We start from the raw sequence: 17,081 nt of genomic DNA on the forward strand, positions 1-17,081 counted from the left end.
CCTGAGCAGGTAGCTGTATCCTTTTAGCTGGATGGGGTGAAGATGTTTTAGCAGTTCTTTTCCTGCCAGTTGGTTTTGGCTGTGCTGCTGAAGTAGAAGCTTTTGGGGTCGAAGGAAGAGAGACTGGAGGATTACCCAAGGTATTTTGGGCCAAAAGCATTAGATCTTCCCTTGAGAGACCATGGCTGATGGGTATGCCGGCGTCCTCGAGAGCGTTGATCAAGCTCACGGAAGACTACTGCGCCCAAGGAAAACGCGGCATTGAATGCGCGAGCTGCGGCGTGCAGCGGGAGGAGACGGCGGGACAAAATCTACGTCAGAATCTGAGTAGTCGCAAACGAGATACGAGGTCTGGGACATTTTTTGGTCGGCAACTGATGTGAGCAATCGAATGAAAGCGTCAGCATCTGCAAACTCAAACATGTGTAAGTACTGGTCTTTTATACCGCAAGTATTAGACACGATTGGATAGATGAGAAGGTAATAAGTGACGTAGCAATTGAGTCTTCCTGGCAGAACTTAACGCTAAAGCTTCCATTTTGTATCAGCTATCGGCCGGCTTTATAGGGCGAGACCACGCCCTTTCTGGCGGGACGTGACGAAATGGGCGCGAAGTGCCCCCATTGGTCAAGACGTCACGCAGAGCCGCTCTCGATAGGCTGCTGCTTTTGCCACAGAGCAGCCAATAGGCGCGCGAGCCGCCTTGCCTATGTCTGCTTGCTGCCGCAAAGCGTTTTGCATTGATTAAAAATTAAGGATCATTTTTGGCTTCAATATCTCGAGGAAAAGAGGTTTTCCCCATAGCGTAAGATATTACGCAATACGAGAGATACTCTCGTAGGAGAACAGAGGTTACGTTAGTAACCGAGTACGTTTCACATGTAATACATAGCTATTTCATATGCAAGCATGTCAGCCAATCACAGCAGAGGCCGGTTACACACAGCAGACACGCCCCTTCAAACAGAGCGTTCAAATCAGAGGCTAAAATCAGGCTAGGAAAAATGCCTTTTATTTCTAAATTATGACTATTTTTGATCTAAAAAACATACTAACATTATAAGGGCAACCCAGGAAACATTATAAAATAATAATTAAAAAAAACATTCTAGGGCACCTTTAATTATTCTTATTTGTTTTGATTATTTTAATTTCTTCTATGTAAAGCACTTTGAATTACCATTGTGTATGAAATGTGCTATATAAATAAATTTGCCTTGCCTTGCCTTCTAAGGCTGTTCGAACCTTCAACTCAATCTCCCATGTGAGTGTAGATACAACGGGTCTCTCAGGTATTATGGACTCAGGAGTGGACGGGCGCTCGGAATGGTGAAAAATACGAGACAAAGCTTTGGGTTTGATGTTTACAAGACGAACAAGGCACAGACGAACAAGCAGACATAAGACAGGAGGCATAACACTGTTTACTCCACGCAGAGGACTGTGGTGAACAAGCCAGGATGATAGGAGCCAACGGAGATTCTCAGTATGATTCCCTAATGTATCAAGGGTTACAGGACCAGTAGTGTGTGATTTTTGGGGAAGAGCTTGTCCATTAATCGCACTGACAGAGATCTTCTAACTGAGTGAAATTATGGAAATTTAAAGGTGTTGTGCCAGGTTGAAATCCATAAAGTTACCTTCAGCTCCGGAATCCAGCAGGGTCTGACAGTTGTGGAATTTGGTTACCCATTGCTAGCCTGACTACGTCAGACTTCGTACTTCCGCTCAATTTCATTTAACTTCTGTACTTAGTCTGAGACATCGACATGTCTCTCAGTTTTCCTCCGGCCTGAAAACAGCCGGCCAATCAACGAACAGAGGGCGGGCTGAGAGCCGTGACGTAGACGCTAAGAGCCGAGTTTAAGATTGGGGAAATCGAAAACGACCGCGGATATGGAGACACGGGATGCAATTCGCTCTGTTGTGGAGAATATTCCTGGTATTTCCAAACTGAAGCCCGAACAAGAAGAGTGTTTGTTAAACATTTTGAATGGAGGTGATGTCGTGGCCCTACTCCCGACAGGTTTTGATAAAAGTTTAATTTATCAAATATTACCGATCGTCAGCGAGAAACTGGGCAGGCCAAAGGCCGGCACGGCGATAGTTGTGATTGTGTCCCTCTTGGTTGCACTCATGGAGGATCAGGTTAAGGAGGCAGCAAAACTCGGTCAGCCATGTTCACTCCGGTATTTCGCTCGATGGTTTCGTTTTCGCATCATACATGTGTTTACAGTGGAAGTTCGATGCGGCTGAGCTGGCGAATAACACGCGTCATAACCAAACGTTATGTGATTGGCTTAAGGGTAACCAATGATTTTATACTTCAGACAAGCGCCCTCCCCGCGATAAAGAAAACACTTTTCAATGATGACATGCCAGACTCTGTCTATGAAGCAAAGGGAAGTAGCAGAGTTTGGTATTACCAGGCTAACCCATTGCAGTCTTACCGGGAGAAGAGTTGTGGACGACGATTTCTCCAGGAATAATCCACCCGACAGTAACCTCAAATCTACTGTCGGCTTGGCCTTTTACTAGACAGTCAGCCAAGATGTGCCTGGCAGCAACACAATACAAGCAAAGTCCCTTAGCTCTCCGGCGGTCAACCTGCATGGGTTCATGATCGGGTGTCAGGCTGACCGCATTACAGAGACTGGAAGTGGAATACACAGGAAGTTCAGACACAAGAGTGTGACGGACTTGCTAATTGCGTCGTTGTTAACGTGCATCTACACGAAAAGCCAATTTGATGAGTTTGTCGAGATCGGTGAGTAGTTCCATCGCAAAGATTTCTTTCTGAATACGGTCAGCCAACCCATGCAGGAGCATGTCCCACTGATGCCTCCTCGTTCCACTTGCATTCGGCTGCCAATGTCAGGAACTAGTCCGAGACGGGTCTGTTTTCCAACCCGCTACCGCATGATCAAAGACCCGTCTCATCTCCTCAAAAAGTGTGTTGAACAGCAAGGATGTTGATTCCCCCGCCATTCCCCACAGAGTCGCACGTCCTGACAGCAGAGTTATCACCAATGCCACTCCAGCTGTTCATCCTGACGGTCAATACGAGCACTGTTGCTGGACAAAAATTCACGTAGATCTGATGCACTCGCTGAATCCATTGTGTTCTGATCGTTCTGTCAGGCTAACAAAGGAGGATTCAGTAGCGAGTTTGAAATATAACAATTTATTATGTCCAGACAAGAGTGAATGAATCAGGTGAAGCATGTGGAGACGCAAAGTCTCTATTGGTAGCGCAGGGCAACCGTGTCCTCCAAGATGAATCAAGCTGATGAACAATCCACAGAGACAGGAACAGAAAAATCCACAGGAGACCCAGCACAAGACCAGGGAGACTCGAACACAACCAGGAACACCACAAGATGACACCAAACGCAACACAGAAAACACAGGATAGGTTGCACAGGCATTAAATATAGCAGGGCTGATGAGCCTCAGCTGGTGTTGATTAGCTCATCAGCAACAACACTAGTTGTTCAACCTGAACCTCCATCGCAAGGACAGCTTGAGCAGGACGTTTCTCAATTATACGCTACTCAGTTTGAGGTACATTATGAGATATTGCAATTGTAATTCCTCACCATCAGCATTAAAGGGTTAGTTCACCCAAAAATGAAAATCATGTCATTAATGACTCACCCTCATGTCGTTCCAAGCCCGTAAGACCTCCGTTCATCTTCGGAACACAGTTTAAGATATTTTAGAGAGCTTTCTGTCCCTCCATTGAAAATGTATACACGGTACACTGTCCTTGTCCAGAAAGGAAATAAAGACATCATCAAAGTAGTCCATGTGACATCAGTGGGTTAGTTAGAATGTTTTGAAGCATCGAAAATACATTTTGGTCCAAAAATAACAAAAACTACGACTTTATTCAGCATTGTATTCTCTTCCGGTTTTGTTGTCGATCCGCGTTCAGTGACGCTGCTGACGTAAGACGCTGCTGACGTGTATCTGGTGCGTCCGTGTATTCGGGTTCAAATAAATATGGCTGGGCAAAAAAATGCAAGTCTTCCTCTGTGTCGAAATCCTTAGACATGTTTGCGAAGATTGTTTTGTTTACAGAGTGCGTCTCCCTCAGACTGTAAACGAAGCTCGGGCGCACCAGACACACGTCAGCAGCGTCTTACGTCATCAGCGTCACTGAACAGAGGGTTCTGAGGTGTGACAAAAACACCAAAAACATTCACTCACAAAAATGCCATTTTCTTCAGAAATATTACATTTCCAAAAAAAGAGATCTGAGATCTGCTAAAAAACATTTACATCTTATGCTCCCACTGACTTTATATTGACAGATGTTCCCAAACCGACTCTGACTGTACGGCCACAGAGTTCAGTGTTCACTGGAGACTCAGTTACTCTGAGATGTGAGCTGGATCAGTCATGGGATGGATGGGAGTTTCTCTGGATTAAAGACTCAAACACTGAATCTCCTGAAGCTGAAACTAAAACAATTAATCCTGTGAAAGTCTCTGATGGAGGAGAGTACAGATGCAGAGCAAGAAGAGGAGGAAATTATACACATTACAGTGAACCAGTAGCAGTGACAATACATGGCAAGTATTTTCTCTCATTTAATGACTCTCTCTGAGAACACAATGAAATTGATTCATAAGACCAAGAGAATAAGTGACTATAACAGCTTAGAGAACAACACTTCAGTGTAACCTAATTTAATGTGTGTTTTACAATTAAGTAATTGTTCATACATTAAAAACAGCATATTTTATTGAATTTATTTGAATAATAATTATTACTATTATTATTATTTGTTATGTTCTTTATCACATTGTTTTAATTGTTTATTGTTGTCATTACAGAAAGACCAAAACCCAAAGTGACCATTAAACCTGATCATCATGTATTCAGAGGAGAGACAGTCACTCTCAGATGTGACATATATGATGGAGGAGTCACTAGCTGGCGGTATAACTGGTATAAAGACGGTTCAACCAGTGTTTTCAGTGAACGACAGGAACACACATTCAGTGTTTCTGAGTCTGACGCAGGAAAATACTCCTGTTATGGGACAGAGACTGAAGGATCACACAGATCACGACACAGTGATAAAGTTACACTGACAGTATCAGGTGAGTTTGATCATCTCTTCATGAAAACACACAAGGTTAACATGTTATTCATAATTTGCTTCTTTACATTGAGATTTTTAAACCAAAATTATCTCACATGTTCCTCAAATCTAGTTTCAAAGTTGGCTAATTTTTGGATTTGTCACATCTATTACCAAATAACTCCCTAAAAGTAATCATGATTGTATATAAATGATGAATTTTCTTTATTATTATTTTTTTTCAACTGCAAGTCCTTACAGACTGAGATATAATAATTGGTAAAACTTTACTTTGATGGTCCACTTTAGACATTCTGTTGACTATGAAAGCAGTAAAACTGCACCTACATGTTAACTAACTTTCATTAGAGTATTAGTTGAGCATTAGTATATAATTTAGGGTTAGTAGAATAAGTTGTATATAGGCTACTCGCAATGTAATGTATAGTCAGTTGAATGTCTAAAGGGGACCAAACTTTTAATACATTATACATTTAACAATTATGAATACATGATACAAAAGAGAAACAAAAAGCAAAAGCAAGAAATAGATGAAAATATATATTTAAAAAATAAATAAATAAATACATACATACATAAGGGTTGAAAAAAAAAATCTAATTTCAAATATTAATTTTTTTTCTTTTTTTTCTGGCTACATAAGTTCTCATAATTGTAGGCCTCAGTATATTTAGGGTTAACTCTTTTTAAAGACATTAGGCTGTGGTGCTGTTTTCAAAACGGGATTTGTGAATAAAATATTTTAACATATAGTTATAGTATAGTAAGTAATTATCAACAAAGTCCACATTTTTGTCCTCTAAACGTATTCCAACTTTCACCATATCCCAAGTAATAGATGGAAAAATAGATATTTTTAATATTATCCAATTAAATATCTCAGTCCAAAATGTATTACCAAATTACATTAAAAAATGAATGATCAACAGTTTTAATATTATTATCGATATATAAGTGTTTGAATCAGGGTCTAAAGATGAGAAGTGAAGTTTTAACTTTGAGACACTCTCACACATATATACAACACATATAAAAAAAAAAAAAAAAATTGTATAAAATGTATATTTGCAACAGTTATGTTAACAGTTTTTAGCTGTCGGACACCATGCTGCGTTGTCATGGGAACATTAAAATGAGGAAATTACGTTGTCTTTCGTTGCTCCCTTCACCAAGTGCTTTCCAAATGGCTACACTGTTAACAATTTTCTTGTATTTTTACAGTACAGTACTGGCAGCAAGGTTGCCAGCAAGGTACTGTATTTCGATTTACAGTAACTGTACTGTAATTCAATTTACAGTACACACGAACAGTACTGTAAACTACAAAACAGTATTGTACTGTATTTTTACAGTATTTTTGTCATTTTTGTCTGCTTCTGTTGTAATTTATACGATATTGTACTGTAATATCTATATTGATATATTGATGCATTATTGCAAAACATTGTAATTTTCAAATTACTAATGATATTATAACTATATAATATGTAGTTATTACAGTATATAAATCTATAGGTAATAATATTATAATGCAACTTCAGAATAACTGCAAATCAAAAGACAATCCAAACAATGTTCTTGTCAAAAAAATTTTTTATTGATCAATTACACTATTAAAACCATGTATGGTGAACACATTTAAGAGAGAGGTTGAGAAACTGCATGACTTGCAGCTGTAGCTGGACATACTTAAAGAGATACTCTACTGGTTTTTCATATTAAACTATGTTATTCCCTTAACTAAGTCGAATTGATGCATACCTCTCTTGTCTCAGTGCGTGCACTAAATCGCTGTCTTGCGGCGAAACTTTGTTAGATCTTATCTCAGCCCTGTTCATTCAATACGTGCCAAGAAGAGAAGCGACCAAACACCTCCACGTTTTCCCTATTTAAATACAGTGACACGAGTAGTGTAACTCGACCTAGGACGGTGACACAAAATAAAACGTTGTGCTTTTCTAAGCGTGTAAAATGGATAACTATATTGTATGGCAGAATACCATAGCAAGTGCTTGGGAGCACTTTGACTCTGCGCAGTAATATCATCTCTCGTGAAAAGTCCGCTCCCCCCGCTGCCTCTCCTCCTCCCTCTCATTTCAACGGGAGCGGACTTTTCACGAGAGATGATATTACTGCGCCGAGTCGAAGTGCTCTCAAGCACTTGCTATGGTATTCTGCCATACAATATAGATATCCATTTTACACGCTTAGAAAATTTTGTGTCACCGTCCTAGGTCGAGTCACACTACTCGTGTAACTGTATTTAAATAGGGAAAACGTGGAGGTGTTTGGTCGCTTCTCTTCTTGGCACGTATTGAATGAACAGGGCTGAGATAAGATCTAACAAAGTTTCGCCGCAAGACAGCGATTTAGTGCACGCACTGAGACGAGAGAGATATGCATCAATTCGTCTTAGTTAAGGGAATAACATAGTTTAATATTAAAAACCAGTAGAGTATCCCTTTAAAAACTTGGCTGGGATTTTGAGGTGGTACTGGAACCTTGGACCGATGACCAAAACTGAAAAAGACATGACACACAAAAACACATGACAAAATCTGTTAGCCACAGCACCAAAGATGAGCAGACAGACAGTGGAAGAGAGAAAACTCTGTAGAAATAACAAAAACAGACAAAAAAAAAAAAAAAGTAATCTTTAGATTTTAAAACTTTAAGTTTAAAACATTGTATTAACATGGCTAATACTTACATAAAACTCCTTCCCAGGCTGCAAATTGTCCCACACTGTAGAGCTGTAAGAAATCAAAATAAATAGTATTCAGTTAACGGTTATGTGTTTCTTGTTAAGGAAATATCTCATAAATCTGCTTACAATACATCTAAGTTAGGTTAATAAAACATAAGCTTCACTTGACCTCTCTAAATATTCTAACTTGATTTTTTGGCATGCAGTTTACTTGTCTTTGTTGCCTAATAGATCATTAACTCTGATAGTCTGAAGTTTTTCAACAATTTACACGTTTATTTATATTTTTAATTATTATAATAATCAATATAACTGGGTCTCCTGCCTAAATAGAAATGAAGTAAAAGGCTAAACTGGTACCAATAGCCAATCTCTCTAAGCCCATCTCTCTAAGCCCAAATAAATCACCCATTTTGCGTTGCAAAGGAAAGTGCAGTGTTTTTAAGCCTTATTTTCACGCGTCTTATTTTGTGTCTAAACGACTTCAATTTGGTCCAGTATTGATCATAAAATCATTAAGTTCGTCATTCGGGAAACGGACTGCAAATAGGCCTATAGCAGTTTGATCAAAATAACGATATGTCTATTATAAGTGCTTGTTTTTACCACTGACAGGCTCGGGTGTTCCCTACAGAGATAGGCCTAACAGTAAGACTAACATGTCAAATGCAGTATAATTTTATCTCGCAGACCATCGTAAAACACATTTAATTAAAACTCGACAGAAACAAAATAAAACTCACAAAAGACCATCTCGATTTGTCTTTCCACCGTTCCAACAATCACCAAATCTGTTTTGGACGAAATAAACCGTAAGGTAATGTTAATTCACGGAGTTATAACGTTAAATTTGAAAATGTCAGGACAAGCAGTGAAAGAGCAGATAACGTTAACAAACTTAACAGTGTTTTTGCAACCGTCGCTGGCTAAACTTCCACTGTCATTTCACATTAAAAGCTATGTAGGCTACACACTATAGCGTAAAATCCTTAAACCTTATTATAAAATTCAAAATTAACTTACCAAATTTGCAGATATCCGCAGAGTGAGATATCCGCGCTGAGTGAGTGAACTGCCGCAGTTGTGCTCTGACGTCAGTCAGGCGGCGCGCGCGCTCTCTGTTTACAGCAACCCTGTATATTTGCCTGGCATGTTACAGCCAGGTTACAGCAACACTAAAATGTACTGTAAAATGTTCCCGCTCAAACAAAATTACCCAGAATGCAATGCAAATTACAGTATTTTACTGTAATATAGAAATGCAGTATTGTACTGTAGGTTTTTACAGTACTGTGCTGCTAAATCTACAGCGAAAGTTAACAGTGTACATAATGGCACACAAGTGCCCTGCTCACTCCAAAGTGCCCACTTCAAGGGCTCTGCCCTTCAAAGAGAGTAGGGAGTAGGGCAGTGGTTCCCAAACCTGTCCTGGCGACCCACCAACACTGCACGTTTTCTTTGTCTCCCTAATCAAACACACCTGATTCAACTCATTAGCTCATTAACCGATGTGATAATGAGCTCATGAGTTGAATCAGGTGTGTTTGATTAGGGAGACAAAGAAAACGTGCAGTGTTGGTGGGTCGCCAGGACAGGTTTGGGAACCACTGGAGTAGGGCATAGGGATGCTCACGAGCAATAAGCACGTCCCAGCCGGGTTCGTCACTTATTTGGTTCCCCTGGAAACATTTCCGCTGTGGTCTGTGCTATCTGCAGTGTGTTTCTGTATTTGGTTGTGTTGTGAACGTTTGCAGCGCGTTTCTGTATTTGGTTGTGTTGTAACTATTTGGGGCTCACACGTGTTGTGAAACTGATGAAGATGTTTTCTTAATTTGCAGGTGTTTTTCTATTTGCATGTGTTTGCTTCAGTTGTAGCGCGTTGAGCTCTCTCGGCCACTGTAGAAATGAGCATGGAATATGTTAAAACCCTTTTAACACTAATCATTGGTAAAATAAAACTTCTACTAACTTTCATTTATAATTTTTTCTCTCAATTAAAATTAAATTGGGTGAAGAAATCACTACAACTGCAAAAACAGCCCAGTCTCATCCCAAGACGTCATATGACTGGCGCTTTTGACCATACGTCAACATCCGACGTTTTAGGGTACCCTTTAACGTCAGTTAGATGACGCTATCTAATCCTAACCCTACCCCAGACCTAAACCTACCCGCGTCATCTAACTGACGCTAAAGGTAAAGCGTCAGTTAGATGACGCCCTAGGATCGTCATCTAACTGACGTTAAAGGGTACCCTAAAACGTCGGATGTTGACGTATGGTCAAAAGCGTCAGTCATATGACGTCTTGGGATGAGACTGTGTTAGCAAAAACAGTCCATCAGTCCATTTATCCATCATGTGCAACATTGACCAAATATCATCTAAAACCAAAGATTGTCTTTGAATTGATATAGGCCTATTGAATATAGCTTTGCCTGTCCATTTATCTGAGCAGATGCAGGTTTGTTTAAAGCACCACCTACTGGTCAGAAACTATACCAGTTTATCCAACACTATCATCTACTGTATCATTTTAAATGTTCATGTGAACTGCTACATCTGCACAAAACTTTGTTGAATGGTGTCTCTTTGACTGCTGGTGTAGATGTTGGTGGTGTGACATTGTGGGCCAGATGTACGTACATTTGCGAACACAGCGTTAATAGCGCCATGGCCAAGACCAAGACGCAGAAAGCACTTGATGTGAAACCGCAGTGTGCGTGTTACGTACCAAAACTGCAGTTCATCAGGTAATCAGCGCCTGTCCCCACCCACTATACAGTAAATTGCGCGTATTTAAACGTGCAATTGAATGGGCCTCCTCCTCTCACTGCTGATGCTATGACTGTTTAAAATTATCCTGATGCCAATAGTTGTAATGTAGCGAGGAGTTTAACAACTGCTGGAATGGAATGTGAACGCTGAGTCGGAAATTCGATGTCATCTTTGATTTCTTCCAGTAACTGTAATATTGTGCAGCTACTTAATCTGTAACGCTTAATGATTTAGTTTTCACTCAACTAAAAAAGTGGGATTCTTGTGGCAAAAATCTTTTCAGCTCGTCTCCTTAGCCTATGTCTTAGTCTTGCTGGAATTACTGCTGCCATTTCACCAGTAGGCATATGCCAGGAAACCCGCTTCGCGGGGAGGAGCAAGATGGCGGAGTGAGCAGTCGTAAAAGTTGCAGGGTCCGACAGAAAAAGTGATTTTGACATCCAAAACGGTTAATTTTGAACAACAGTCACCCCTCAAGTCATTGTGAGGTGACATCACACTGTGAGACACTTTTTTGAAAACACTCAGGACCAAGCTAGCCTCAATGAACACGACTACAGTGTGGACGGGATACGTGAGGCATGTTTTGACGAATTTGTTGAACAAGAGATGCAGATGGCAAAACTCGAGCGACCACACTCCGTTACAGAGTCCAAATCAAAAGAAACTGAAGAGGAGAGATGAATCAAGAGAAGTAAGCATGGAAAGCATACGATGCTATTCACACTCTGTCAAAAAGATTTGAGGAAAGACTGGATGCGTTCGAAAGAAAGTTTGAAAACTTTGAACAGCGCATCCAAAATAACGAAAAAGAGGTGACAGAAAATAAAAATGAAATAATTCAACTCAAAGTGCAAGTGGATTGGCTGACAAAAGAGAACAAGGAGCTGAAGGAAAGATGGCGGGAAATCGAGCGATACGGAAGACGATGGAATCTTAAATTGATTGGGCTACCGGAGAAGGAAAACGAGGATACAAGAGAAAGGGTAATCGGTATTCTCACAAGAGTGATTCCGATGTCTGTGGAAAAACTACGAGACAAGGTTGATACTGTCCATCGTCTGGGAGAGAAAGATGATCCCGCCTTCAACATGAGACCACGACCGATCATCATGCAGTTTGGCATGCGGACGACGAGGGACGAGATCTGGAGGAGGTCGAGGGAGGCCAGAGTCTGCAAGGAGATGCATGTCCAATTCAGACAGGACTGGTCAAAAGAAGATCGTGAAGCCCGGGCAAAGCTGTATCCGACGGTACAGGAGGCCAGACGCAACGGGAAGAAAGCTTACTTGAAGGAAGGGTATGCTATTATAGACGTAAAAAGAGTGGAGGCACCTTTCACAGGTTAAGTATAGTGTCATCATCTTGATTCAGAAAGTTTAAGTTGATTAAGAGGACTGTTACTGTTAATGTCAAAGTTGAAATCTATGACAGATTGTTCAATCCTGCCTTAAATCCTTTTTTTTAGCGCATTTAAGCGTGTATTTTGTTTCATTCGTCTATTGTTTTTAGTTCTTTAAATGTTTGAGGTTTAAAGAATAACATTAAGCGTAAGGCCATTTTTTTTATTTTGTAAGGAAGTCAAAGCCAACCTTATTTTGTTACAAGAGACACATTCTAACAAGGACGATGAAAAATTCTGGAACACAATGGGGAGACAATATTTTGTATTCACATGGAACTTCTCATTCTGCAGGAGTGATGATTTTATTTTTTAGGTTTATAGGGAAAATTATTGATTATAAAAGTGAAGCAGGTCACTGGCTAATGGTTGTGGTGGAAGTATTTGATTTTAAAATGATTTTGATTAATGTATATGGGTACAACAACGGGTCTCTCAATAGAAATTTGATGTCAAAGTTAACTCAAGCTATCAGGGAATGGAGTGCAACTTATGGCATGGATAGCATAATAATAGGAGGTGATTTTAACATAGCACCTAATTCCTGGCTTGACAGAAAACCTCCCAAGGGGTTACAACAAGAATATAATGACATGTTAAACAATTTTTGTTTATCCAATAACTTGGTAGATTATTGGAGAGTGACACACCCTAAAACAATGCAATTTACATGGATCAGCCCAGCAGATGCTAACCTATGCTCAAGGTTAGATTATTGGCTTGTGTCTCCAAATATTACTATTCTTTCACCAAAATGTGAAATTCAATCATCTCCTCTCACGGACCATTGTCTTATGGGTTTGTCACTCTCAATAGTCAAACAAAAACAAAAATCAAACAATATTTGGAAATTTAACAATACCTTGTTGCTGAACGAAGAATTCTGTAGCCAGATTAGAATAATATGTCTTGAAATTAATGACATGGATTTGTCAGATATAAGTAAATGGGAGTGGTTTAAATTTCGAGTAAAGCAACAAGCTATTGAAACTGGAAAGAAAATAGCCGACAACCGTAAACGTAAACAAAAGGAAATAGTTGAAAAGATAAGTTTATTATGTGGAAATCCTAACATAACTGTAGAAGAGACACAAGAGTTTCACACGCTCCAGAACCGATTAGATGTTATATACTTGGAGAAGGCAAAAGGCGCCTTTGTAAGATCAAAAGCCAAATGGATTGAGCAGGGGGAAAAAACTCATCATATTTTTATAGCCTTGAAAAACAGAGACAGACTAAAAAATGCCTAACAAAACTAAACCAAAATGGAAATATCATTCAAGACACAAATAAAATAACAGAGGAAGTATGTCACTTCTATCAACTTATATAAGAAAAAAATTCAGAGTGACGATTGTGATGCCCTTACGAAAAGTATAAACGAAAATGTAACAAAACTAACAGATAAAGACACATTTTTTATATGTAACCTTAACAGAAATTGAAACAGCTTTAAAACAAATGAAAAATGGCAAATCACCGGGCATTGATGGTTTATCTATAGAATTTTTTAAGACTTTTTGGTCAGACATTAAAAATGTATTATTTAACGCGTATCTCGATTGCATAAAATATGGTCAATTATCCCCAACAATGAAAACTGGTCTGATAACCTTGTTGCCCAAACCCAATAAAGACTTATTACTATTAGATAATTGGAGACCTATAACTCTAATTTGCAATGATTATAAATTACTTTTGTATATGCTAACAGAGTAAAAATGTCTTGAACAAGTTAATAGACGAATTTCAGTCAGCTTTTATTAAAGGTAGACGTATTCATAACAATGTGAGACTAATTATAGACATGTTAGATTACCAGAGCCTTATTAACACAGAAAGATTTTTTCAAGGCATTTGTTTCTATCGAACATGACTTTTTACTGGAATCGCTCCAACTTTTTGAGTTTGGTAACAACTTTTGTAAGGTAATCAGAATGTTTTATGACCAAATATACAATTATATTTCACTTCAATCAGACATCACTCCAAGAATCAATGTCTCTTGTGGAATAAGACAAGGGTGCCCAATTTCACCAAAAGTATCAATTCTCTGTACGCAGCTTTTGGCCTATTTTGTAAAAAATAAAGACCTTGAAGGGATAAAAGTTTGTGACACCGAATTGAAAATGAGCCAATTTGCTGACGATACAGTGATATTTCTAAAGGACAAATCAATTCTTCAGAAGGCTTTAAATGTGATTTCTGTTGGGCATCAGGCCTTTGCCTTAATCTAAAAAAATTGTAAATATTACCTTCATATAATTGCACTGAGACAGACTTGGAGATGATTCCAGTTAAGAATGATGTTAAATACTTGGGCATTCATCTAAAAACTTGGTAATAAGAGAATCCAAAAATATCACAGAGAAATTTGAAGAAAGAAACTTAAATCATTGGTTACCAAGAGACTTCACTATTTTAGGACGTAACCTATTGTCAAAATCAGAAGGGATTTGTAAATGAATTTACCCAAGCTATTCTCTCTATATTAGTTCACAAAACATAAGAAAAGCAAATACTATAATTTACCAATTCATCTGGCGTAATAAAACGCACTACATCAAAAATTCACAACTTGTAAAGGACTATAATAAAGGGGGGTTAAAAACAATTGATTTTGAATCTATGGTTGGAGTTTTTAGAGTTAACTGGGTAAAAGCCTTTTTAGATAAACATAATACATAATACATAAACATAAAACATAATGATAAAAATGTTTGCCTGTTTAAGTGAACTTAAACTTTGGCTTTCAAGTAATTTCTAAACCTAAACGAAAATAAAACTGAAATAATTATCTTTCGGGCCCAAGGAAAACTGTGTGTTTGATGTTGACCGTGGTACTCTCGCACCGTATGAAACCCACTGTGCAAGAAATCTGGGCTTTCTGTTTGACCACAACTTAAAATTTGAGAAACAGATCAGTGCTGTTGTAAAGTCATGCTTCTTTCACCTCTGTCAACTCTCAAACCTTTTTTAACTCAGAGTAATCTCCAAACAGTGATTCATGCATTCGTAACATCTCGACTAGACTATTGCAATTCTCTTTATTTTGGTATATCTCAGTCTTCTCCGCCTACAGCTAGTGCAAAACGCTGCAGCTAGACTCCTCACTGGGACACGCAAGTATGAATCGATCACCCCTATCTTATCCAAACTCCATTGGCTACCTGTCAAATCCAGAATTGATTTTAAAATTTCACTTTTTGTGTATAAAGCTCTCAACAATTTGGCCCCTCAGTATCTGACCGATCTGCTCTGTCTGTACACTCCTTCTCGTACCTTGAGATCAGTGACCATTGCCTTCTTATCGTGCCTAGATCCATATTTAAAAAACGAGGCGACCGTGCTTTTGCGACTGCAGGCCCAAAACTTTGGAACAGTCTGCCTCTCTATATCAGACTGGCTCCCTCAGTTTCCATCTTCAATTCTTCTTTAAAGCCTTTTTTATTTTCTCTTGCTTTTAATTCTCCCTGATTCTTAGCTGTTTATTTGTACTGTCCTGTACTGCTCTGCATTATATTTTCTGCTTTGTACAGCACTTTGGTCAACCTTGGTTGTTTTTAAATGTGCTTTATAAATAAATATTGTATTGTATTGTATAAACCTGATTCTTTATGGTATCATATTCCCCAAAATATTTTTGATAAAGTGGGAGGCTTAGAGTTCCTTTTAAAGTGCAATTTCGAGGTATCAAAATTGCCAGTAAAACTGTCTGAATATCATAAACAAGTTCTTCATTACTGGAAGATGGTATTTACTCATAATTTTACACCACATGGCTCCACCTTGTGGAACAACAGAACAGAGTGATAACAATAAGTAGAAAAACACTTTTTTTCAGAAATTGGTTTGAAAAGGGAATCATTTTCATCACAGATATATTAGATGAACAAGGTAATTTTCTTAGGTTTACGGATTTTAAAACAAAATTTAATACAAAGTTTAATAAGGGACTATAACAAGGTATCTAAAGCAATACCAATAGCCCTATTAAATATGATACAAAACTATTTACATTTTTCCAAAAGTTAAATTTTTTTGCCTAAACTGCAACTAAACCAAATTCCCCTAAATAGCGAAAAATGTAACAATAATTGTATTAGCAAAATATTCAAATGTAGACTTTTTCATGATTTTGACCAAAATATAAAAATAAGGCATTATGATGACAAAATAACAAATAAATACATAAGGTTCATGAAATGGCCTATACCTCCTAAAATCAAAGAAATGCAATTCAAAATTATAAATGGATGTTATCCAGCAGCAGCTATGCTTAAAAAGAGATTTGGTTTTGAAGTGGAGCCATGTCATGAATTGGCTGGAAATAAAAATGGAGAGAATTATACAATTAAAGTTAGAGCAAATTCTTTTTGGTAATAAAAACCTTCCAAAGGAACTTTTTAGAATTTACAATATCATAACAATTATGGGTAAATACCATATTCATAAATGTAAATGGCAAAACAAAAATCCATCCCTAATGGTGTTTAAAACTGAACTGAGGGAATACTTTGCTTCTTTGAAACTTCTAAAAGACTCCAGTGATAACATTTACTCTCTATGTGAAGATGTCTCAAAATATTTGTCATTATAATTTGTAAAGCTTCCATGTAACTTTATTTTAAGAATATATGAAGACTGAGGACAATAAATGTATGTGAATAACTTTGACATGCCTTATGGACTGAAGTGCCTTTGCTTAATTTATTTTATTTTATATTTTTGTATTTATTTTCTTTATCGAAATTTGTTCTATTTGACTGTGTTTAACTATGTTCTGCACATGAGTCTCCCAACGAGAGATTGTGTTTTTTTGTTTATTTTGTGTTTTGTGAATAAGTGTGTTTAATAAAAAAAAAGAAAAAGGAAACCCGCTTCCTAAGTTACACCTGCTTTTAAGAGGCAGAGAATTTTCAGCGCAAAATAGAGGCGCGCTTTCACCGGCTTTTTCTGTACATAATGCAGAATCGTCTCGGTTACGTATGTAACCCTCATTCCCTGAGTAGGGAACGGAGACGTTACGTCGAAATGACGACGAAATGGGGGTTTCGCTTAGAAGCCTATCACCTTCGAGTGT

General features: G+C 38.2%; 1 protein-coding gene across 1 annotated transcript in view; it reads left to right on the top strand.

The window, feature by feature from the left end:
• The window catches only part of LOC130069726 (basement membrane-specific heparan sulfate proteoglycan core protein-like), a 92,630-nt gene that overhangs the window by 11,260 nt on the left and 64,289 nt on the right, over positions 1-17,081 (top strand). The window contains exons 2-4 of the mRNA XM_056233799.1: positions 2,539-2,767; positions 4,284-4,581; positions 4,846-5,111. Of these exons, the coding sequence (XP_056089774.1) occupies positions 2,539-2,767; positions 4,284-4,581; positions 4,846-5,111 (793 nt within the window). The remainder of the gene's footprint in view (positions 1-2,538; positions 2,768-4,283; positions 4,582-4,845; positions 5,112-17,081) is intronic.

This window comes from Rhinichthys klamathensis, unplaced genomic scaffold (assembly GCF_029890125.1).
Source record: "Rhinichthys klamathensis goyatoka isolate OS25496 unplaced genomic scaffold, OSU_Roscu_1.1 h1tg000015l_1, whole genome shotgun sequence".
Classification (NCBI taxonomy): domain Eukaryota; kingdom Metazoa; phylum Chordata; class Actinopteri; order Cypriniformes; family Leuciscidae; genus Rhinichthys; species Rhinichthys klamathensis.